The sequence below is a fragment of the Coregonus lavaretus genome (genome assembly GCF_964263955.1).
Source record: "Coregonus lavaretus genome assembly, chromosome: 21".
Taxonomy (NCBI): domain Eukaryota; kingdom Metazoa; phylum Chordata; class Actinopteri; order Salmoniformes; family Salmonidae; genus Coregonus; species Coregonus lavaretus.
The window spans coordinates 33,003,090-33,026,553 of NC_140008.1; the positions used below are offsets into that span (position 1 = coordinate 33,003,090).

At 43.4% G+C, this 23,464-nt stretch overlaps 1 protein-coding gene across 4 annotated transcripts in view; it reads right to left on the reverse strand.

Annotated features, from left to right (window-relative positions):
* LOC311148922 (ecotropic viral integration site 5 protein homolog) overlaps positions 1 to 23,464 on the reverse strand; it is a 106,995-nt gene that overhangs the window by 5,175 nt on the left and 78,356 nt on the right. For all 4 annotated transcript variants that reach the window (XM_084185946.1, XM_084185949.1, XM_084185947.1 and 1 more), the window contains one exon: positions 23,102 to 23,197. In XM_084185946.1, the coding sequence (XP_084042072.1) occupies positions 23,102 to 23,197 (96 nt within the window). The remainder of the gene's footprint in view (positions 1 to 23,101; positions 23,198 to 23,464) is intronic.

Genomic DNA, 23,464 nt, shown 5'->3' on the forward strand with positions numbered 1-23,464 from the left:
TGTGGATGCTTTAAATGTTGGAAACCTTGAATTGTTACAGGGGCAACTTGATAAGACCAGGTTGGGTTGGGAGGGAACTACCACCACCAGACAAGAGACACTAGTTACATCATTGAAACACTTGCATCACAGAAGCATCCTAGAAGATATGTACAGTGTGGCTGTTGACTAAGTAAAAGATGGAGGGGGGGGGGGGCTAGCTAAACTAACAAGGTAGATATAGTCGTTGGTATCGTTTTCCTCTTTGGGCCCTGGGGATGAGGCTAGTAACAGTCAAACAAGACACGTGCTGTTTACCTTCCTCGGTGCAGACAGCTGCAGCAGTAGGAGACACACACATACCCCATTATAAACCTACAATTACTCCTGTCTAAAGCTGGGGATCGTTTATAAGCAGAGAGAGAGAGGGACATCGGCACAGGCTGAAGGGTTCAGGCTAACCACAACCTGCAGTGTGGGAACAGGGGAGGGGGGAAAAGGGGAAGAAGTAAAACACAGGGGTGGGGTGGGTGAGGTAGTGAGGTGATATAACTACCTCTGTCTGACCCGACACCTCAAAATGTATACAACGTTCTCGATTCCTGTGGTCAGGTTATGGTTGAGAGGTTGAGGGTGTAGGCCTAGGCCCCTGATAAGCAGCTGACAATGTGAGATCTAAACAAGCAGCTGTTTTTCCTGGAATCTGTGTTTTTCTTGAGGTTTCCCCCCTCCTCCCTCCCTCCCTCCTGACAGAGCTAGCTAGTGATAAGGCAGAGGCAGTTAAGTAAGACTTCCTCGTACTCAGCTGTATGAATTACCAGGTGCCAAGTTGTGGCCAGGGGGTTAGGGACTGTGGCCAGGCATGTCAAATGTCTTTAAGACATGGGTGGCGTCCCAAATGGTACCCCATTCCCTATATACTGCACTACTTTTGACCAGAGACTATGGGCAGCCATTTATAAGGAATAGGGTACCATTTGGGATGCAGCCATGGCTCGCCTGCCTGCATCCCTCTAGGTCTACACAACACCTCCCCCGTAGGAGGTTGTTGTCCTACGGCTGTTGGCTAGTTACATTGTTGTTTGTTTGCCCTCTTGACATTCAATCTTGGTTTACAGTGCCTTCAGAAAGTATTCACACCCCTGGACTTTTTCCACATTTTGTTGTTACAGCCCGAATTTAAAGTGGATTAAATTGAGAATGTTTTTGTCTCTGGCCTACACACAATATCCCATAATGTCAAAGTGGAATTATGTTTTCCGAAATGTTTACAAATGAATTAAAAATGAAAAGCTGAAATGTCCAAATCCAATACAACACACTCTCCATATTTTCAAGCATAGTGGTGGCTGCATCATGTTATGGCTATGCTTGTAATCGTTAAGGACTGGGGAGTGTTTCAGTATAAAAAATAAATGGAATGGAGCCAAACACAGGCAAAATCCTAGAAGAAAACCTTGTTCAGTCTGCTTTCCACCAGAAACTGGGAGATGAATTCACCTTTCAGCAGGACAATAACCTAAAACACAAGGTAAAATCTACATTGGAGTTGCTTACCAAGAAGACAGTAAACGTTCCTGAGTGGCCGAGTTACAGTTTTGACTTAAATTTGCTTGAAAATATATGGCAAGACTTGAAAATGGTTGTCTAGCAATGATCAACAACCAATTTGACAGAGCTTGAAAAATATTGAAAATAATAAATGGGCAAATGTTGCACAATCCAGGTGTGGAAAGCTCTTAGAGACTTACCATGAAAGACTCACAGCTGTAATCGCTGCCAAAGGTGCTTCTAACATGTATTGACTCAGGGGTGTGAATACTTATGTAAATTAGATATTTCTGTATTTCATTTTCAATACATTTGCAAAAATATCTGAAAACATGTTTCCACTGTCATTATGGGGTATTGTGTGTAGATGGGTGAGATATTTTTAAATATTTAATACATTTTGAATTCAGGCTGTAACAACAACAAAATGTAGAATAAGTCAAAGGGTATGAATACTTTCTGAAGGCACTGTATACGGCTGTGGTAGAGGAGCGTTAGATTGCACAGAATCAATCTTGTGACACGTCATGTCCATAACAGGCCAACTGAAAGTGACTTTTTCCAATTAACAATAGTTGCTTACCTCCTATGTCAAACTAGCCGGCAGCCAAGTGAGTGGTCTTTCGTGTTCAGTGTCATGCTCTCTACAATCTTGTGGCACATGTCCCATCCAAATAACAATAGTTATCCCAATAACAACAGTTGCACTAACGCTATTAGTGTTAAAAACAAACAAGCATAGACACCATAAGACAGGAAATGTGACTTTTGACCAGTTTCCTCACACACAATAGCAATGATGAAAGGAGATGACACTTGATTTTTTTGTAAACACAAACCACCATGTATTTATAAATAAAACTGCAGACACAATTCAAATCAAATCAAACTTGACCAAATCACCAAGAGAGCAGTCCCAAAACACTACGAGGAACCTCTAATAACCACTGAAATTGCAAAAGTCCACTGTTAATTATACATCGAAATCTGTGAGCATATCATGCATGCAGAAGTACAAATCATAGATAGGCTTCCAAACATGTCACCTCTGGTTCTAGCTGTCAGTGTGTCTTCGCCTCACAATAGGAAGTGGTTTCTTGTCTTGACAAGAAGATAGCCGAGCTTTGGTATTACCATGGATCACGTATACATACAGCTACTTTTAAACTGCAACAGCAATGGATGTAAAAACCCTGATGTCCATTTTACTATACATTCAGTTTTATTGACTGAGTGCTTTACCTCTTGATACATATATATATATTTATGGTAGTTTAGTACTGGAACCCAGAATTGTGAAATTCTATCATGATAAAATAACAAATAAATGCCGATATCACTGGCCTGTTGTGAATACTTTCCATCAGTGGGCCGTAGTGTAGGTGGGACATAGTGAAGTGTTAGTTGGAGGAAGATCAGGTAGGCAGAAAGCCGCAGGGGCTTTTTCAAGGTAAGAGTACTACAATGTTAATGGAAACACTGCAAGATATAGTGGGCAGAAGTGAGGCGGCACTCATTTGATGAGTTTACTAAAGCTACACATCATGCATTACTATTTGGAGAGAAAAAAATCGTCGTCTATTTGTGTGTGCAAACCACCCTCAATTGCTTACTGGTTTAACACACCAAACAATGACTATTTAAGGACATGCTTTCTTCACTTTTTGGAAAAAAGTGCCTTGTACTGTAGCTCGGCTCATGATCAGAGTCTTTTCACAAAGACCAAACCTCTCATGTTATAGCATGCCATTAGACACATTTTATGTGGCTTTTATGTGAGGTGTTAAATGCAGTGGACAACAATTTATCAGTCATTGCTTTCTTGCACTCTTTCTGCTGGGCCTACAACCAGAACGACCGAGGACAAAAGTAAGACAGGGCTTCTACCCACAACCTTAAGAACTGCAACCAGCTACTCAAACCACAGACCAAGAGCTCACCACTGGCACCACATGGCATGGGCTCTGATTAACACAAAGTGGTTACTTAAAACCATCAAGAGCTGGTAAACGTTTGTCTGGCATTAACAATCAACTGCAGTAACTATTAGCTTCCAATGCACATTTTCAAAGACAGCTAAATCAAAAAGTAACTCAGTCTAATGGAGATTGAAATTATCATAAGACACAAATAATGGTTTCATAGCATGACCCGAGAGAGTGAGGGGGCGGTACTTGGTAGTGGTGAACGCTGGTGTTGATGCACTGTTGTTGTTGAAGAACCTAGTAACATAACCTCAGACCACACTGTGTGTGTGTGTGTGTGTGTGTGTGTAAATATGGAGGGGATGTTGGTTTAAAAAAATAGTATATTGAGACTGAATAACCATTTACACTCTTGCCCGTATACGGGGTGAAAATAACACATTTGGGCACAAATTAGCGCCTAAATTGGAACGCAGTGGCTTTACAGTAACACGCTATAAATGACGTCAGCGCTCAGGCTCTGCGCTTCACAGCACTGTATGGGTAACCTCCAAGCTCATCATTAAGCTCGGGGCCCTGGGTCTGAACCCCGCCCTGTGCAACTGGGTCCTGGACTTCCTGACGGGCCGCCCCCATGTGGTGAAGGTAGGAAACAACACCTCCACTTCGCTGATCCTCAACACAGGGGCCCCACAAGGGTGCGTGCTCAGCCCCCTCCTGTACTCCCTGTTCACCCATGACTGCGTGGCCACGCACACCTCCAACTCAATCATCAAGTTTGCAAACGACACAGTAGTAGGCCTGATTACCAACAATGACGAGACAGCCTACAGGGATGTGGTGAGGGCCCTGGCTGAGTGGTGCCAGGAAAATAACCTCTCTCTCAATGTTAACAAAACGAAGGAGCTGATTGTGGACTTCAGGAGGCAACAAAGAGAGAAGGTGAAAAGCTTCAAGTTCCTCGGCGTACACATCACTGACAATCTGAAAATGGTCCACCCACACAGACAGGAGGCTGACGAAATCCGGCTTGGCCCCTAAGACCCTCACAAACTTTTACAGATGTACAATTGAGAGCATCCTGTCAGGCTGTATCAACGCCTGGTATGGCAACTGCGCCACCTGCAACCGCAGGTCTCTCCAGAGGGTGGTGCGGTCTGCCCAACGCATCACCGGAGGCACACTGCCTGCCCTCCAGGACAACTATAGCACCCAATGTCACAGGAAAGCCAAAAAGATAATCAAGGACATCAACCACCCGAGCCACGGCCTGTTCACCCCGCTATCATCCAGAAGGCGAGGTCAGTACAGGTGCATCAAAGCTGGGACAGAGAGACTGAAAAACAGCTTCTATCTCAAGGCCATCAGACTGTTAAATAGCCATCCCTAGCTGGCTACCATCCGGTTACTCAACCCTGCACCTTAAAGGCTGCTGCCCTATGTACATAGACATGGAATCACTGGTCACTTTAAATGGAACACTAGTCACTTTAATAATGTTTACATACTGTTTTACTCATTTTATATGTATATACTGTATTCTACTGTATTTTAGTCAATACCACTCAGACATTGCTCATCCGAATATTTATATATTTCTTAATTCCATTCTTTTACTTTTAGATGTGTGTATTGTTGTGAATTGTTATATACTACTGCACTGTTGGAGCAAGGAACACAAGCATTTTGCTAAACCCGCAATAACATCTGCTAAATATGTGTATGTGACCAATAATATTTGATTTGGGTTTTGACTGACAGCAGTTCTGAACTTGAGCACTGCACGTGACAAGAAGTTGCCCCCTCCTGCAAATTGGGCAGCTTTTAGCACATTTTCTGTTGCCTGAGTGAGGGAAATACTTTAAATTAAGAGGACTATGCATTTCTAAAGATGAGATGTTGAGGATTTTAATAAATACCGCTTTAATGTAATACAAGCAAGCCAAATACCCGTGAGTCCAAATGGGGACTTCACATTTCCATATCATAAAAATCATGTCATATACAGTGTCAAGGTTTATGATCACTATGTTTGATGTACAGTTACAAGATGACATGGCGTCATACCCTGGGTTGTTCTGGACAGAATGAGCCTGTTTGTCTATTGTGAAGAAAATTAGCTGCAGAACGCACACCTGAATGCACTCATGACTCATTTTCTATGCGCACCAAAATTACAATCTGTTTTTCCGAATTGCCTTGTGAAAGCCTAACACTAAGATAGTATTTTTATAACTTTGCTAGTCATGTTGGCAACAGAACTAGCTTTCAAATGATGCCCACCTGAACCAGATTGCGATTTATAAATGGTCCGTTCTTTGGTTGGCGTAAACAGTAATTGTGTAATGGCGGGGATGCACGGTTGTGTTAACAAAACAACTACAAGTGTGCTTGCTCTAGTTCCTCAACGGGATAGCTAGGAGAGCTCAAAAAAGCACCTTATAGTTGAAGACTCTACTTTGAGTCATAAAAGTGCATTGAAATTACTTAGGAACTGTGCACACTTTGGAGAGGTGTGAGGTCACTTGGAGACACCAGTTAGTCCTTTCACTCAAACCCTTCAAATTTTTTGTCTAATGTTGCACCTACCCCACATTTCCAGGAATATTCTTATCATGTTACTGAATGTATCCAGAGTATTTTCAGATTTCGTTATCAACAAATGCAGCGAAAAGTACAGTAAATGTAAAATGCACAAAATCAACAGTAGCTTGGATTCAGTCTTGTGAGAACTGTTGTCCTCAACTTTGGTCTAATAATTTCCCCATAATCTCCAAACTGTTTCCTTTTAATTGCTACCATGCTTATGCTTTCCATATGTATCCTGTAATTAAAAAAAAAAACATTTCGCCCTATCCATATAGGTTAATTCCCACGAGGGTAAAGGGTTAAAATGGTGTGTTCTTCAAAATATCACATTTAATATGCTTGAAGGTCAACTGCCCCTCAGAACATAATCCCCCATTGAACCAATTTATCTTGTTTTAAACAGTGCCACATTTTGAATATGGCATCGATATGAGTCAGAAACATTCATTATAGTGTCAAAATTGACTAAAAACTGTAAATAGGTTAATTTTTGGCCATAAAATAGGTGTCGTCCAAAACAGAGTTTTGTAAATGAGTTCGTCACGATTTACTGGAGGGTTGGGTATGGATTATTTACTTGCCAATGATGCCCAATTGCCCAGAGACAACGCGTTGTGGTGCGCCCCCTGCTGCCATGTGGACATAAGTCTGCATATGGGTGCAACACACACACATTTTGCTTGGCAAATAGTTGTGAAAATGGGCTTCCATAAAGTTGGTGCAAACTTCCAATGCATTTCAACAATATTGCCAGATGGCCAGGACTGGATTACATCTGACACGGTCACTTCTGCTGCCTGTCAACCGTCAAACCACTAGTTTTGGTGAGTACGTTAGCTAAGTAGATAACTGGTACTAGCTAGCTAGTAGCTACTTTTGGTTATACAACATTATTTGATAATGTTAGCGAGCCAGGCTAGCTATGATACCACAGATGAAAGGGGAATGATACTGTAGCTAGCTAAATACATCAAGCTAACGTGTAATGTGATGTAGCATGTTAGAGGAAGATGTGCATAGCTCACGTTAGCGAGATACCTTGCTAACAACAGCTAACTGTAGCCCATTGGCATTTACGGTCAAGGTACTTGGATACTACCTTGCTAGCTAATCATATGATGTAGCCAGCTTGCTATTGCAGCAGACGACCACACCGGGTTCCACTTCTGTCAGCTAAAAACAAGAAGAAGCGGCTTCAGTGGACACGTGATTACCAACACTGGACAATTGAGGAGTGGAAAAACATTGCCTGGAACATGACAGAGAGTTCAGTTTACTTGAGTGGCCTGCGCAGTCCCCAGACCTCAACCCAATAGAGTATCTTTGGGATGAGATGGAACGGGCTATTCGCAGCATGAATGTACCGCCGTCCAATCTGCAGCAGCTGCGTGATGACATTGCGTCAGCATGGACCAACATCCCTGTGGAACGTTTCCTACACCTTGTAGAATGCCCTGAAGAATTCAGGCTGTTCTGGAGGCAAAGGGGGGTCCGACCCGGTACTAGACGGGTGTGTGTATATGTACACTGAGTATACAAAACATCAAGAACACATGCTCTTTCCATGACAGACTGACCAGGTGAATCCAGGTGGAAGTTAGGATCCCTTATTGATGTCCCTTGTTAAATCCACTTCAAATCAGTGTAGATGAAGAGGAGGAGACCGGTTAAAGAAGGATTTCTAAGCCTTGAGACATGGATTGTGTATGTGTGCCATTCAAAGGGTGAATGGGCAAGACAAAATATTTAAGTGTCTTTGAACGGGGTATGGTAGTAGGTTTCCAGGCACACCGGTTTGTGTCAAGAACTGCAACGCTGCTGGGTTTTTCATGCTCAACAGTTTCCTGTGTGTATCAAGAATGGTCCACCACCCAAAGGACATCCACGCTTTCAACTCCTTGTAGAGTCCATGCCCCGACGAATTGCGGCTGTTCTGAGGCCAAAGGGGGGGGGGGGGGTGCAACTCAATATTAGGAAGGTGTTCTTAATGTTTGGTATACTCAGTGTATATCATGGTGTGTATAGACGTTACGGACAGTATATTAATAGAAAAGGTGTGTACAGCAGTAGTTATATAGGATGAGCCTTGACTTATTACAGTATATAAATAGGAAGATGGTAGCGGGGCGGCAGGTGGCCTAGCGGTTAAGAGCGTTGGTCCAGTAACCGAAAGGAGCAAGGCACTTAACCCTAATTGCTCCTGTAAGTCGCTCTGGATAAAAACGTCTGCTAAATGACTAAAATGTATAAATAATATATATACAGTGTGGAGAACAAGTATTTGATACACTGCCGATTTTGCAGGTTTTCCTACTTACAAAGCATGTAGCGGTCTGTAATTTTTATCATAGGTACACTTCAACTGTGATAGACGGAATCTAAAACAAAAATCCAGAAAATCACATTGTATGATTTTTAAGTAATTCATTTGCATTTTATTGCATGACATAAGTATTTGATACATCAGAAAAGCAGAACTTAATATTTGGTACAGAAACCTTTGTTTGCAATTACAGAGATCATACGTTTCCTGTAGGTCTTGACCAGGTTTGCACACACTGCAGCAGGGATTTTGGCCCACTCCTCCATACAGACCTTTTCCAGATCCTTCAGGTTTCGGGGCTGTCGCTGGGCAATACAGACTTTCAGCTCCCTCCAAAGATGTTCTATTGGGTTCAGGTCTGGAGACTGGCTAGGCCACTCCAGGACCTTGAGATGCTTCTTACGGAGCCACTCCTTAGTTGCCCTGGCTGTGTGTTTCGGGTTGTTGTCATGCTGGAAGACCCAGCCACAACCCATCTTCAATGCTCTTACTGAGGGAAGGAGGTTGTTGGCCAAGATCTCACGATACATGGCCCCATCCATCCTCCCCTCAATGCGGTGCAGTCGTCCTGTCCCCTTTGCAGAAAAGCATCCCCAAAGAATGATGTTTCCACCTCCATGCTTCACGGTTGGGATGGTGTTCTTGGGGTTGTACTCATCCTTCTTCTTCCTCCAAACACGGCGAGTGGAGTTTAGACCAAAAACCTATATTTTTGTCTCATCAGACCACATTACCTTCTCCCATTCCTCCTCTGGATCATCCAGATGGTCATTGGCAAACTTCAGACGGGCCTGGACATGCGCTGGCTTGAGCAGGGGGACCTTGCGTGCGCTGCAGGATTTTAATCCATGACGGTGTAGTGTGTTACTAATGGTTTTCTTTGAGACTGTGGTCCCAGCTCTCTTCAGGTCATTGACCAGGTCCTGCCGTGTAGTTCTGGGCTGATCCCACACCTTCCTCATGATCATTGATGCCCCACAAGGTGAGATCTTGCATGGAGCCCCAGACCGAGGATGATTGACCGTCATCTTGAACTTCTTCCATTTTCTAATAATTGCGCCAACAGTTGTTGCCTTCTCACCAAGCTGCCTGCCTATTGTCCTGTAGCCCATCCCAGCCTTGTGCAGGTCTACCATTTTATCCCTGATGTCCTTACACAGCTCTCTGGTCTTGGCCATTGTGGAGAGGTTGGAGTCTGTTTGATTGAGTGTGTGGACAGGTGTCTTTTATACAGGTAACGAGTTCAAACAGGTGCAGTTAATACAGGTAATGAGTGGAGAACAGGAGGGCTTCTTAAAGAAAAACTAACAGGTCTGTGAGAGCCGGAATTCTTACTGGTTGGTAGGTGATCAAATACTTATGTCATGCAATAAAATGCAAATTAATAACTTAAAAATCATACAATGTGATTTTCTGGATTTTTGTTTTAGATTCCGTCTATCACAGTTGAAGTGTACCTATGATAAAAATTACAGACCTCTACATGCTTTGTAAGTAGGAAAACCTGCAAAATAGGCAGTGTATCAAATACTTGTTCTCCCCACTGTATATATATATATATATATATGTATGTGAACAGGCTGTGGCTTGGGTGGCTGAGGTCCTTGATGATCTTCTTGGCCTTCCTGTGACCCTGGGTGGTGTAGATGTCCTGGAGGGCAGGCAGTGTACCCCCGGTGAAGCGTTGGGCTGCCCGCACCATCCTCTGGAGAGCCCTGCAGTTAAGGATGGTGCCGTTGCTGTACCAGGCGGTGATACAGCCCGAAAGGATGATCTCAACGGTGCATCTGTAGAAGTTTGTGTGGTTCTTAGAGTCAAGCTGAATTTCTTCAGCCTCCTGAGGTTGAAGAGGCTCTGTTGCGCCTTCTTCACCACACTGTCTGTGTGGATGGACGATTTCAGGATGTCAGCGATGTGCACGCAGAGGAACTTGAAGCTATTTCCTGGCACCACTCCACCAGGGCCCTCACCTCCTCCCTGTAGGATGTCTCGTCATTGCTGGTAATCAGGCCTACCACTGTTGTGTCAAACCTGATGACTGAGTCATGGGTGAGAACAGGGAGTATAAGAGAGAGCTGAGCATGCACCCTTGTGGGGTCCACCACGTTGAGGATCAGCGTACCGGAGGTGTTGTTGCCTACCTGGTGGACATATTGAAGCAAGTGGGGACAACAGATTGGGATAGGGAGATATTAAATATGTCTGTAAACAGTGTTTTCCTCGAAGCGGGCTTAGAAGATGTTTAGCTTGTCCGGGAGCAAGGCATTGGTGTCCGCGACGTGGCTGGTTTTTCCTTTATAATCCATGATTGTCTGGAGTCCCTGCCACATACGTCTCGTGTCTGAGCCGCTGAATTGCAACTCCACTTTTGTCTCTGTACTGCAGTTTTGCATGTTTGATTGCCTTACGGAGGGCATAGCTGGACTGTCTGTACTCGTCCATGTTCCCAGTCACCTTGCCGTGGTTAAATCCGGTGGCTTGTGCTTTGAGCGAATGCTGCGATCGATCCACGGTTTTTGGTTTGGATAAGTTCTAATCGTCACAGTGGGAACAACATCCCCTATGCACTTCCTGATGAACTCAGTCGCCGAGTCAGTGTATAGGTCACTGTTATTCTCTGAGGCAACACAGAGCATTTCCCAGTCCGCGTGATCATAACAATCTTAAAGCATAGATTCCGATAGGTCAGAACAACGTTTAACAGTCCTTACCAAGGGTACTTCATGTTTAAGTTTCTGCCCTTAGCAGAATGGAGGTGTGATCTGATTTGCCTAAGGGAGGGGGTGGGAGGACCTTGTAGCCATCCCTGAAGGGGGAGTAGCAGTGGTCAAGTTTTCTTGATGAGCGAGTAGCACAGGCGTTGATAACACTTCAGTAGAATTTTCCTTAGATTTGCTTTATTAAAGTCCCCAGCTACAATAAATGTGGCCTCAGGATATGCAGTTTCCAGTTTGCACAAAGTCCAGTGTAGTTCCTTGAGAGCCATCGCGGTGTCGGCTTGAAGGGGAATATACAGGGCAGTGACGATGACCGAAGATAATTATCTCGGGAGGTAATGTCTGCATTTGATAGTGAGGTATTCCAGATCGGGAGAACAAAAGGACTTGAATTCCTGTACATGACCACAATCACACCATGAGTAGTTAAATCATTAAACATACACCTCTGCCTTTCTTTTTCCCGGAGAGATCTTTCTTCCTGTCCGTGCGATGTACGGAGAAACCCGCTGGCTGTATGGACGGGGAGAGTATATCCGGAGAGAGATATGATTCAGTGAAACAGAGTATGTTATAGTCCCTGATGTCTCTCTGGAAGGAGATTCTCGCCCTGAGCTTGTCTACTTTTTTGTACAGGGACTGAACATTCGTGAGTAATCTATTTGGGAGCGGTGGATGGTATGCACGCCTCATGAGTCGGTTTACAGTGTATTATTCAAACATGTTAGGGAAGGTTGGGAGACCATACAGGAAGGTATAATATCTGCACATTGTTATATTAGCAGAACACTGCTTCTACAGTATTATGTGAAGTAGGGTTTATTCTACATGGAACTGTTACACTTGAAGGTTATTAAAACACTTTGTTTAGAATATCTACATAAATTCAACAATTGCACTCTTCTCGTTTTACTCTGTAGGCTACTGGCCGATGCAAATCATCCTCCTTTGAATTGGTCAGTAGCCTAAAGAGTGGTATGAGAAGAGTGCCATCCTCCTGCATCTCACGTCTATCTGTAGTTATTGAACTCTGCCTGCTGGAACAATGGGTTGAGGCAAACTCTGTCATATCCAGGATGGAATGACATGCACTCTAACCCCCCTGCTACCTGACTGCACCTGCCCATAACCTGTAATACTTTTCTATATATAGTGTATGTAATGTATGTGGACACACAATTAGTGGATTCGGCTATTTCAGCCACACCCGTTGCTGACAGGTGTATAAAATGGAGCACACAGCCATGCAATCTCCATAGACAAACATTGGCAGAGGAATGGCCTTACTGAAGAGCTCAGTGACTTTCAACGTGGCACTGTCATAGGATGCCACTTTTCCAACAAGTAAGTTCGTTAAATTTCTGCCCTGCTAGAGCTGCCCCGGTCAACTGTAAGTGCTGTTATTGTGAAGTGGAAACGTCTAGGAGCAACAACGGCTCAGCCGCGAAGTGGTAGGCCACACAAGCCTACAGAACAGGACCGCCGAGAGCTGGAGTGCGTAGCACGTAAAAATAGTATGTCCTCGGTTGCAACACTCACTACAGAGTTCCAAACTACCTCTGGAAGCAACGTCAGCACAAGAACTGTTCGTCAGGAGCTTCATGAAACGGGTTTCCATGGCCGAGCAGCCACACAGGAGAACGCTACCTTCCCGAATGCATAGTGCCAACTGTAAAGTTTGGTGGAGGAGGAATAATGGTCTGGGACTGGTTTTCATGAATCGGGCTAGGTGCCTTAGTTCCAGTAAAGGGAAATCTTAACGCTACAGCATACAATGACATTCTAGACGATTCTGTGCTTCCAACTTTGTGGCAACAGTTTGGGAAGGCCCTTAACTGTCAATGCACCCATGCACAAAGCGAGGTCCATACAGAAATGGTTTGTCGAGATCGGTGTGGAAGAACTTGACTGGCCTGCACAGAGCCCTGACCACAACCCCATCGAAAACCTTTGGGATGAATTGGAACGCCGACTGCGAGCCAGGCCTAATCACCAAACATCAGTGCCCAACCTCATTAATGCTTGTGGCTGAATGGAAGCAAGTCCCCGCAACAATGTTCCAACATCTAGTTGAAAGCCTTCCTAGAAGAGTAGAGGCTCCATATTAATGCCCATGATTTTGGAATGAGATGTTCGTCTACCAGGTGTACACATACTTTTGGTCATGTAGTGTAGATGGAAGGGACTTCATCACCCACTGGAGACTTAAAGACTGAACTTCACCCAGAGAGCTGTGCATGTCAGTGTGTGGTTAAGACAGCCAAATCCTTAGATTTGGCCAAATAGAGAAATAGAATGCCATTCTAGTTCTGGTTGTACTCTACACACATTTTTGTTTGCTAGGTAAAGGTAGGCATACGGTATTTAGAAGCACATCAATATGATATTTACAGCATAAAATGTTTTGTCTTTGTAAAATGGGCTGCGCGATATGGCCTAAAAATATAGATTTTCTCAAACTAATGGGCGATTCACAAAATATATCTCGATACGTTTAATGTTTCTCTAAATAAGCTTTGTTTTACAATTAAAGGTCAAATATACTGCATTTCAAGCAGTATGCAATAATATAATGAATTCAGGGCTTGTGAAATTATACTTAGGCTAAATATAAGCCGTCCACAACCATAAGACCCACTAATAACGGAACTATTTTTACCCCCTTTTTCTCCCCAATTTCGTGATATCCAATTGGTAGTTACAGTCTTGTCCCATCGCTACAACTCCCGTACGGACTCGGGAGAGGCGAAGGTCGAGAGCCATGCGTCCTCCGAAACACGACCCTGCCAAGCCGCACTACTTCTTGACACACTGCTTGCTCGCTTAACCCGGAAGCCAGCCGCACCAATGTGTTGGAGGAAACACCGTACAACTGGCGACCGTGTCAGCGTACATGGGCCCGGCCTGGCACAGGAGTCGCTAGCGCGCGATGGGACAAGGACATCTCGGCCGGCCGGCCAAACCCTCCCCTAACCCTCCCCTAACCCTCCCCTGTGCGTCGCCTCATGGGTCTCCCGGTTGCGGCCGGCTGCGACACAGCCCTGGATCGAACCCGGATCTGTAGTGACGCCTTAAGCACTGCAGTGCCTTAGACCGCTGCGCCACTCGGGAGGCCTTATCAAAGTAGTTTAACATTCTTTTTTGCAATAAATCACTGATCTGGATTTCAAGTCTGTCTATGAAAATGCCATTTTTCGTTTATGAGACACAGGTCTCATAAACAATGTCTGAAGCACAAGCCCACATGCTAGTGAGCAGCCAATTAATCTTTATATTTCAAGTTTAGCCAACTTGGATCTATTTGCTAGCTAACAAGGTATAACAGATGATATATTATGAACACACCCTTCTGTCCGTCTCCAACTGTTTGAACAGCATGCTAGCCTGTCCACTTTGTTCAGATGTTGAAATCAAGTGGCGTACCTTATTTCTCAGAATGAGAACGAGTTGCCAATTCCTTATGTAGTGATTTATGCATATTGCACATTTATAAAATGCAGACTAAACTGCTAGGCTGAAATACTCCTAGCAGATCGTGGTACTGCAATGCCGCGTACAAACATAATTATTTTTACAGAATCAATGTTCATTGATACGCCCATTTTAGTAGTGTCTGCTCTGAGCGCAATTTGAGGAGTTGAGACATAAAAAGGGTATCTTTAGAAAGGTTAACTTCTCCTCTAATACAGTAAAATAATGTCTCAATGTGTTTCGGTGTCCATATGACCAATTCTGTTGGACCAAACAGCAAACGCAAATAGCGAGTTGAAACCGCTTGTCAGAGAGGAAGTTCTCTCATCTTTGTTGTTGTGAGTGTCAGGGGGTGGGGCTTGGTGTTTGTGTGTGTGTAAACGGGAAGGTGCACACAGCACAAAAGGAGCAAAAGAGACAAGACTAAAAATACAATATGAGAAGATGCAGACACAAACGCTCATAATTTATTTAAAAAAAATTTGCGATACAGTCTTTTGGAATATCTTGTAAAAAATACATATATCGCCAAGCCCTACTTTGTAACATGAACACACACCAATTCTTTGTTGATAAATGTATCGACACTCAAGCTGAGCGATGTTTGTGCAGTGTCCACATTAGTAGTATTAGTAGTTCTGGGATTTGTCCCCCAGCAAAGATCTAACAGTGGACATAAGAAGACACTAAACAAAACTAGACACTTATAGAATATTGTGTTTTAGGACAGCTGAGCTGACTCAAGACCGGGCATTCAACTCACAGTTGATACCGTTTCCACAGTAACATGTATTTACATAACGTGATGAAACGTTGAAACATTCGAGACACTGGCTCTAGCTATCTTGCCATAGAAATATCAGCTAGATAGGATAGCCAGCTGCAGGTATCACCAAGCTATGCTAATTAGCTGCTGTCAGCTTGGCTAAACACAAGCAGCGCAGGCTTTAGCCTACATATAGAACTGAATTAGCTGACCATCTTGAGATGGCAAGTCAGTCAGGAGGGGAGAAGTCCTCAACTTCAAAACTTAGATCTCTCCATAGCAAAGCTAGCTTAGCTTACCTCACTGTACTCACTACTGGCCTTGTTTGTTGTGATTGAATAGCAAAGACACCCCCAAGACAACTCTCGTTTGCCTTCAGTCATGGCCGCTAGCATTTCTTAATGAGCATTGATGAAAAACAAGGCCAAATCAGGAAGTGCAGTCGCCCTTTAACAATACATATAAGTCTATTTCTTGTACATCATTTTTGGATGTGTTAACTCTGTAGTATAGGCCAACTGTCGGTATAAAGGGTATATTAAAGGGTGCATATGTGTGGGCTGATGCTGTGAAGAAAGCAGACTGAGAGTCTGACACCTAGTTAACTCGTGACAGCAATGTTTCTGAAACGCCAACGTGTTTACTTGACGCGCTAAAACATCAAAGCTTCTGCATTATCACGTTTCTTCAGACTGAGCTGGTGGAAATACTGAAGCAATCAAATCAAACCTGCTGATTTTGTTTGTTAAGCCCACTGACAAAGACATAATCAGTCTATCATTTTAATGGTAGGTTTATTTGAACAGTGATAGAATAACAACAAAAAAATCCAGAAAAAACACATGTTAAAAATGTTATAAATTGATTTGCATTTTAAATTAGGGAAATAAGTATTTGACCCTTCTGCAAAACATGACTTAGTACTTGGTGGCAAAACCCTTGTTGGCAATCACAGAGGTCAGATGTTTCTTGTAGTTGGCCACCAGGTTTCCACACATCTCAGGAGGGATTTTGTTCCACTCCTCTTTGCAGATCTTCTCCAAGTCATCAAGGTTTCGAGGCTGACGTTTGGCAACTCGAACCTTCAGCTCCCTCCACAGATTTTCTATGGGATTAAGGTCTGGAGACTGGCTAGGCCACTCCAGGACCTTAATGTGGTCCTTCTTGAGCCACTCCTTTGTTGCCTTGGCCGTGTGTTTTGGGTCATTGTCATGCTGTAATACCCATCCACGACCCATTTTCAATGCCCTGGCTGAGGGAAGGAGGTTCTCACCCAAGATTTGACGGTACATGGCCCCGTCCATCGTCCCTTTAATGCGGTGAAGTTGTCCTGTCCCCTTAGCATAAAAACACCCCCAAAGCATAATGTTTCCACCTCCATGTTTGACGGTGGGGATGGTGTTCTTGGGGTCATAGGCAGCATTTCTCCTCCTCCAAACACAGCGAGTTGAGTTGATGCCAAAGAGCTCGATTTTGGTCTCATCTGACCACAACACTTTCACCCAGTACTCCTCTGAATCATTCAGATGTTCATTGACAAACTTCAGACGGCCCTGTATATGTGCTTTCTTGAGCAGGGGGACCTTGCGGGCGCTGCAGGATTTCAGTCCTTCACGGCGTAGTGTGTTACCAATTGTTTTCTTGGTGACTATGGTCCCAGCTGCCTTGAGATCATTGACAAGATCCTCCCGTGTAGTTCTGGGCTGATTCCTCACCGTTCTCATGATCAATGCAACTCCACGAGGTGAGATCTTGCATGGAGCCCCAGGCCGAGGGAGATTGACAGTTCTTTTGTGTTTCTTCCATTTGCGAATAATCACACCAACTGTTGTCACCTTCTCACCAAGCTGCTTGGCGATGGTCTTGTAGTCCATTCCAGCCTTGTGTAGGTCTACAATCTTGTCCCTGACATCCTTGGAGAGCTCTTTGGTCTTGGCCATGGTGGAGAGTTTGGAATCTGATTGATTGATTGCTTCTGTGGACAGGTGTCTTTTACACAGGTAACAAGCTGAGATTAGGAGCACTCCCTTTAAGAGTGTGCTCCTAATCTCAGCTCGTTACCTGTATAAAAGACACCTGGGAGCCAGAAATCTTTCTGATTGAGAGGGGGTCAAATACTTATTTCCCTCATTAAAATGCAAATCAATTTATAACATTTTTGACATGCATTTTTCTGGATTTCTTTGTTGTTATTCTGTCTCTCACTTTTCAAATAAACCTACCATTAAAATTATAGACTGATCATTTCTTTGTCAGTGGGCAAACGTACAAAATCAGCAGGGGATCAAATACTTTTTTCCCTCACTGTACACTCTACACTGTACTGTAGATTTCAAGTGACTTCACTGTCAATCTCCCCTGTTTCTTTTCATTTGACAGAAGATTATACTATCACTGAAACTAGTCTGCTCATATTCAAGGACCAAAACGTTTGTCTGTAATGAGAAAAACAATGTAATAATACTTTTATCCAAAGTGAATTAAGAGTTAACATAGTGTTGTTTTGGGTGTAGTTTCACACACAGATGACACAAACACCAACCTCAGGACACTAGATAAAGAACCACAGCATTATGAAGATTCCCACACTGAGGCTTCAATAACCTGACAAATCACTAGTACAGGAAATTCATAGGTTAATTTCTACTAGCAGAAAATCTGTTTAGCTGCTGCTGATACATTAAACACTAAGAAACTTCTCTTCAATCTGTACAAAAAACTACTTTTCCATAATGTTAAATTATTTCAGAGAAAGGTTGATTTCAATCTCCAAATACATAGTTGGAGCTAAACAAAAATCGGCAAACCCCCATGTTTTCCTGACTACTCAATCAGGCATGAGCATGGTTGGTATGATATGAAATGATGATATGCTAGACTACAAGTCACTTTCCTTTCTGGAGATGATCAAGGTTTCTTGGTGCACCCTTCACCTCTGCAGTAAGCAGGCCTTTTTAAAAGCTTTTGCTTTCAACACTCCACCTTCTTCCTCACATCAATGAACAAAACGCTCAAATAGATAAAGGCTCTAATCTGTACACCTTTCTGTAGGCCTATGTATGGTGCGTCTCTGTGTCGAGAGTTGGTGCACTCAGAGTTAGCCAATATGCTCAGATGATGTTGGAGTGGGTACAGAGTGTTGAATTGTGGCTGATGGTGAGGAGAAGTCGCTATGGGCCGGACAAAGTTTAAGCCTTGTCATGGACTTAGAAGCAAGGTTATTATAGTTTTGTGTTTTTATATTTGTGTAGTGTAAAATTGACTACAAAGTGTAAATGGGATAATTTTGGACATAAAGTAAGTCTCAAGTTCAAAACAGAGATTTGCGAGATATTTAGGAAAAATTGATATGTCCTTGGATTGGGTTTATTTCAAACCTGCCCACAGCTGGTAATAAATATTAATCAATTAGGAGCGCAATTGCACACAACCTGATCGTAATGCCATGGTCAATTTGGTTTGACACTCGATATCCCTATGGGGCTAGTTAGGGACCGTCAGTAAATAACACAATGTACATGGGACAATATTTTAAAATGTCAATAGCTCCACATTTCAACGACTTAAAAAACTAAACCAACTTTAAATTGTTGAAATTCATATACAAATATTGAACGTTTTTAATGAGACAACTAAAAGGTGTGTAACATCAGACGGAAATGACTCCACACAATCCTCACAGTTTAGCACGTAGCGCTAAGCAAACTTCCCGTTTGGTAGAAAATGGCTGCTGGCTAAGGATGTTTAACTTTTTCACTCTTTACTTTAATTGCTGTTTGATCTGGCTTTGGAAGTTAGCGTTTTTACCAGCGTCTTGGTTTTGTCTTCGGCCATCGTTTTTTCGTTCATCTTTTTCACTTTTATCTGCTCCATCACGCACCTGTCTGGTAAGGTTGAACGCCTCCCCTCCTACTCAGCCTCCCGACAAAAGCTTCTCCCAAGCGGGTGTGACACCTACTCCCATTGCCTGCTGCACTGCCGCTTTGATACCACCCGGCGATGTGCTCCCTGTCTGCCCTGGCCTGTCTCCAATGGCTAGCCCCCAAGCTGTTTTACTTTTTTCTTGTGCTTTGTGCGATTTCCTTTGTTGACTATGTTGACTATGAACTTGCTCGTTTACCTGACCGTGGGACAGACAATGTTTGTTCCCACACTCTTGACTTTGACTCTATTGGTTACACGGACTCTTGGCCTACCCAACCTATTTTAACCCTCTCTCGCTGGCTTTGTATTGTTACCTGATGAAATTGCTGTCATCTGATACACATTCAAATGCCATAAAAAAAATCAACACTACAAAGCTCTCCCTGTCCTCTACCGTGCCCTGACTGTATTACTGGTGATGATATCTGGAAATGTGTATGTACACCCTGGCCCGTCTACTGTTGCTAGGGCCAATTCTGACTTGTGCTCTGATGATTTCTGCTTCACTGATTTCTGCTCTCGTAAAAGCCTGGGTTTTCTGCACGTTAACACTAGAAGCTTGTTACATACAATTTATCAATTGAAAGTGTGGGTTCACAGCTCCAATCCAGATGTGCTGGTCATTACTGAGAAAGATTGTTCTGAACACTGATGTTAACCTTTCAAGTTATAACCTTTTTTGGCAAGACCGATCTTCCAAAGGTGGTGGAGTGGCAATCTTAACAGAGGAACACCTTCAGTGCTCGGTTGTCCCCACCAAGTCTGTCCCCAAACAATTTGATTAGCTGGTTTTAAGCATTAAGCTTTCAAATATCTCTTTGTTGACTGTTAGCTAGGTGTTATCGTCCACCATCACCACCGGCCTGTACCCTAACTGCCCTAAGCTCTTTCCTGGCCCTTTACACTAAGTCTGAATTTGTCCTGCTAGGTGACCTAAACTGGGACATGCTTAAACCACCACACCAAGTCTTACAACAATAGGACTCCCTAAATCTCTCTCAGATCACTACCAATCCCACAAGGTATGACCCCAAACACCCAGAAAAGATTACTCTCCTTGATGTTATCAGTGTGTTTTCTGTAATGACCTTAGTGATTACTGTTTTACAGCCTGTGTTTGTAATGGCTGCTCAGTTAAACGACCTGTACTGATTTGCCATAGATGCTTGCTGAAATACTTTATTGATCAAGCCTCTGTAAATTGGTATAGAATCAGCTTGATCCCCTCTGTCGAAGATCCTTCTTTTTTTATCTTTTCAGTGGTATTGTTAACAAGCGCGCCCCCATAAAGTAAATTAGACCGTGATCTGGCAGAGTTACTTCACCTCAAGAACCCCATTTGGCGAAAGGCTTGGCACACAAATACTCAGGCTGTCGTTCAGGCAAATGAGAAATAAGTGCACTCAGGCTATCTGGAAGGCCAAAGCTAGTTACTTTAAGGAGCAGTTCTCTCTCTGTGGGTCTAACCCCAAGAAGTTCTGGAAAACGGTGAAAGACCTGGAGAATAAACCCTCCTCCTAACAGCTGCACATGTCCCTTAATGTTGATGATATGGTTGTTACTGACAGGGAGCGTATGACTGAGCTCTTTAATCACCACTTAATTAAGTCAGGATTCCTATTTGACTCAGCCACGCCTCCTTGCCCATCCAACACAATCTCCCAGCCCTTCTAATGCAACTAGCCCCTCCCTCTTTCTCCCCTGCCCCGCTACATAGTTTCTCGCTGCAGGCAGTCACTGAGTCTGAGGTGCTAAAGGAGCTCCTTAAACTTGACCCTAAAAAAACATCTGGGTCAGATAGTTTAGATCCTTTCTTCTTTAAGGTTACAGACCCTCCTGAGCCCGTCTCTCCTCTCTGGGAAAGTTCCCAGTGCTGGGAAAGCAGCCACTGTGCTTCCTTTATTTAAAGGGAGAGATCAAGCTGGTCCTAACTGTTATAGGCCAATTTCCATTTTCCTTGTTTATCAAAAGTGTTAGGAAAAACTTGTCAATAATCAACTGACTGGCTTTCTTGATGTCTCAGCACATATCCAAGCTGCAGGCTAAGGTTAAATCTAGACTTGGTTTCCTCTATCGTAATCGCTCCTCCTTCACCCCAGCTTCCAAACTAACACTGATTCAGAACATCATCCTATTGTTGCTAGATTACGGAGACGTAATTTATAGATCGGCAGGTAAGGGTGCTCTCGAGCGGCTAGATGTTCTTTACCATTCGACCATCAGATTTGCCACCAATGCTCCTTATAAGGACACATCACTGCACTCTATACTCCTTTGTGAACTGGTCATCTCTGTATTCCCGGCGCAAGACCCACTGGTTGATGCTTATTTATAAATCCCTCTTAGGCCTCACTCCCCCCTATCTGAGATACCTACTGCAGCCCTCATCCTCCACATACAGCACCTGTTCTGCCAGTCACATTATTTTAAAGGTCCCCAAAGCACACCACATCCCTGGGTCGCTCCTCTTTTCAGTTCGCTGCAGCTAGCCACTGGAATGAGTTGCAAAAAACACAACTGTACAGTTTCATCTCCCTCTCTACGTTCAAAGACTCAATCATGGACTCACTGACACTTGTGGCTGCTTCACGTGATGTATTGTAGTCTCTACCGTTTTGCCCTTCATGCTGTTGTCTGTGCCTAACAACGTGGTTTGTGCTCCTACCATGTTGTGTTGCTGCCATGTTGTGTTGTTGTCATGTGTTGCTACCATGTGTTGTCTTTGGTCTCTCTTTATGTAGTGTTGTGGTGTCTCTTATCGTGATGTGTGTTTTGTCCTACATTTTTATTTTTAATCCCAGCCCCCGTCCCCACAGGAGGCCTTTTACCTCTTGGTAGGCCGTCATTGTAAATAAGAATTTCTTAATTGACTTGCCTAGTTAAATAAAGGTTAAATAAAAAAAATGATAGTCCCATTTACATTGTGTAATTTATTGACGGTCCCTAACTAGCCCCACAGATAGGCTATCCAAAGTCAAACCAATTTTGCCACGGTCGCACACCGGCCAGCTGAAGCTAATAGGCTAAACAAGTTGGCTAGCTTGCTAGCTAGTCTAGGATACTTCCAGACACAAGACCTGGTTAGACTGTTTCAAGTTAGCGAGAAGGCGATAACTGTGTACTGTTTTGGCAGAGTGAAAGTCCAAACGCTTTCCACGTTCAAATACACACACCAACGTCAAAGCACGCCTCCAAAACCCAAATCTCGTTCTCAGTCGCATTTCCAAATGAGGAGAAATGAAACAGAGGCCAAATCAGGAAGTTCGGCCCCCCTTTAAAAGTAATGGCGCTGAGACTGGTGCAAAAACTATAGTGGAAGGGAACTCTCACACATGTTTACACCAATCCAATGCTGTTTAACTTCAGTAGTACATGTAAAAATAATCAAATTAGCTACCTAGCCGTTTTCCCCCCTTTAGCTAGTGATAGCTCGTGATGCACAAACTAGGCCTTTTTGAAACATCGCCATCTCCTCGCTGCTTTTACCTGCCAGATTCAGAAGCTTGAAAACCACCCAAAAAGCTTGAAAACCAAATACAAATTTTGCCCAAAGTTTAGAAAAAAACTAAAACTGAACATAATTCAAGATGGTTTGTATTTTATTTTAGTTCGTTTTGGGGTCAAAGATAATATTTTCAGTATAGTTTTAGTTTTTCAAACAAGTTTGTTCATTATTTTATTTCAGTTTACTATATATATATTTTTTTCCATTATTAGTTTTCGTTTCAGTTTTCGTTTACTATAAAGTACTTTCAATAGATGAAAAGTACTTTTTAGTCCATGACTAGGCTAAAATATGTTCTGCGCCATGCTAGTGTGACTGTGAGGGAGGGGGGCCAGGGGTAAAGTACTGTACCTGTATCTCCAGTTCAGAGATTTGTTGCTGCAGCTCGGCCATAGCAGCGATGTTGTCAGCCTCTCTCAGCCTCACCGCCATCACCTCCTCCTTGTTCTGAAACAAAGAAATAAACACTGTCAGGCCAGAGTGTCACCGAACGTGAAATGTCAACTCGCATTGTAGACTTCATTGTAGAAAAGATAGCCTATTGCATTTACGGCAGTTAGCCTATTTCCTCTGCTGAAGTAATATTTCTAGAGAGTGTTACCAAAGACATGTTAACAGCCATTACACACTGTAAGCCCCTGGGAAACCTTTTTTTTATTTTTATTTTTTTACAGTTTAGTATGATTCCTGCAGTAATCCCAGAGAGAAAAGGGG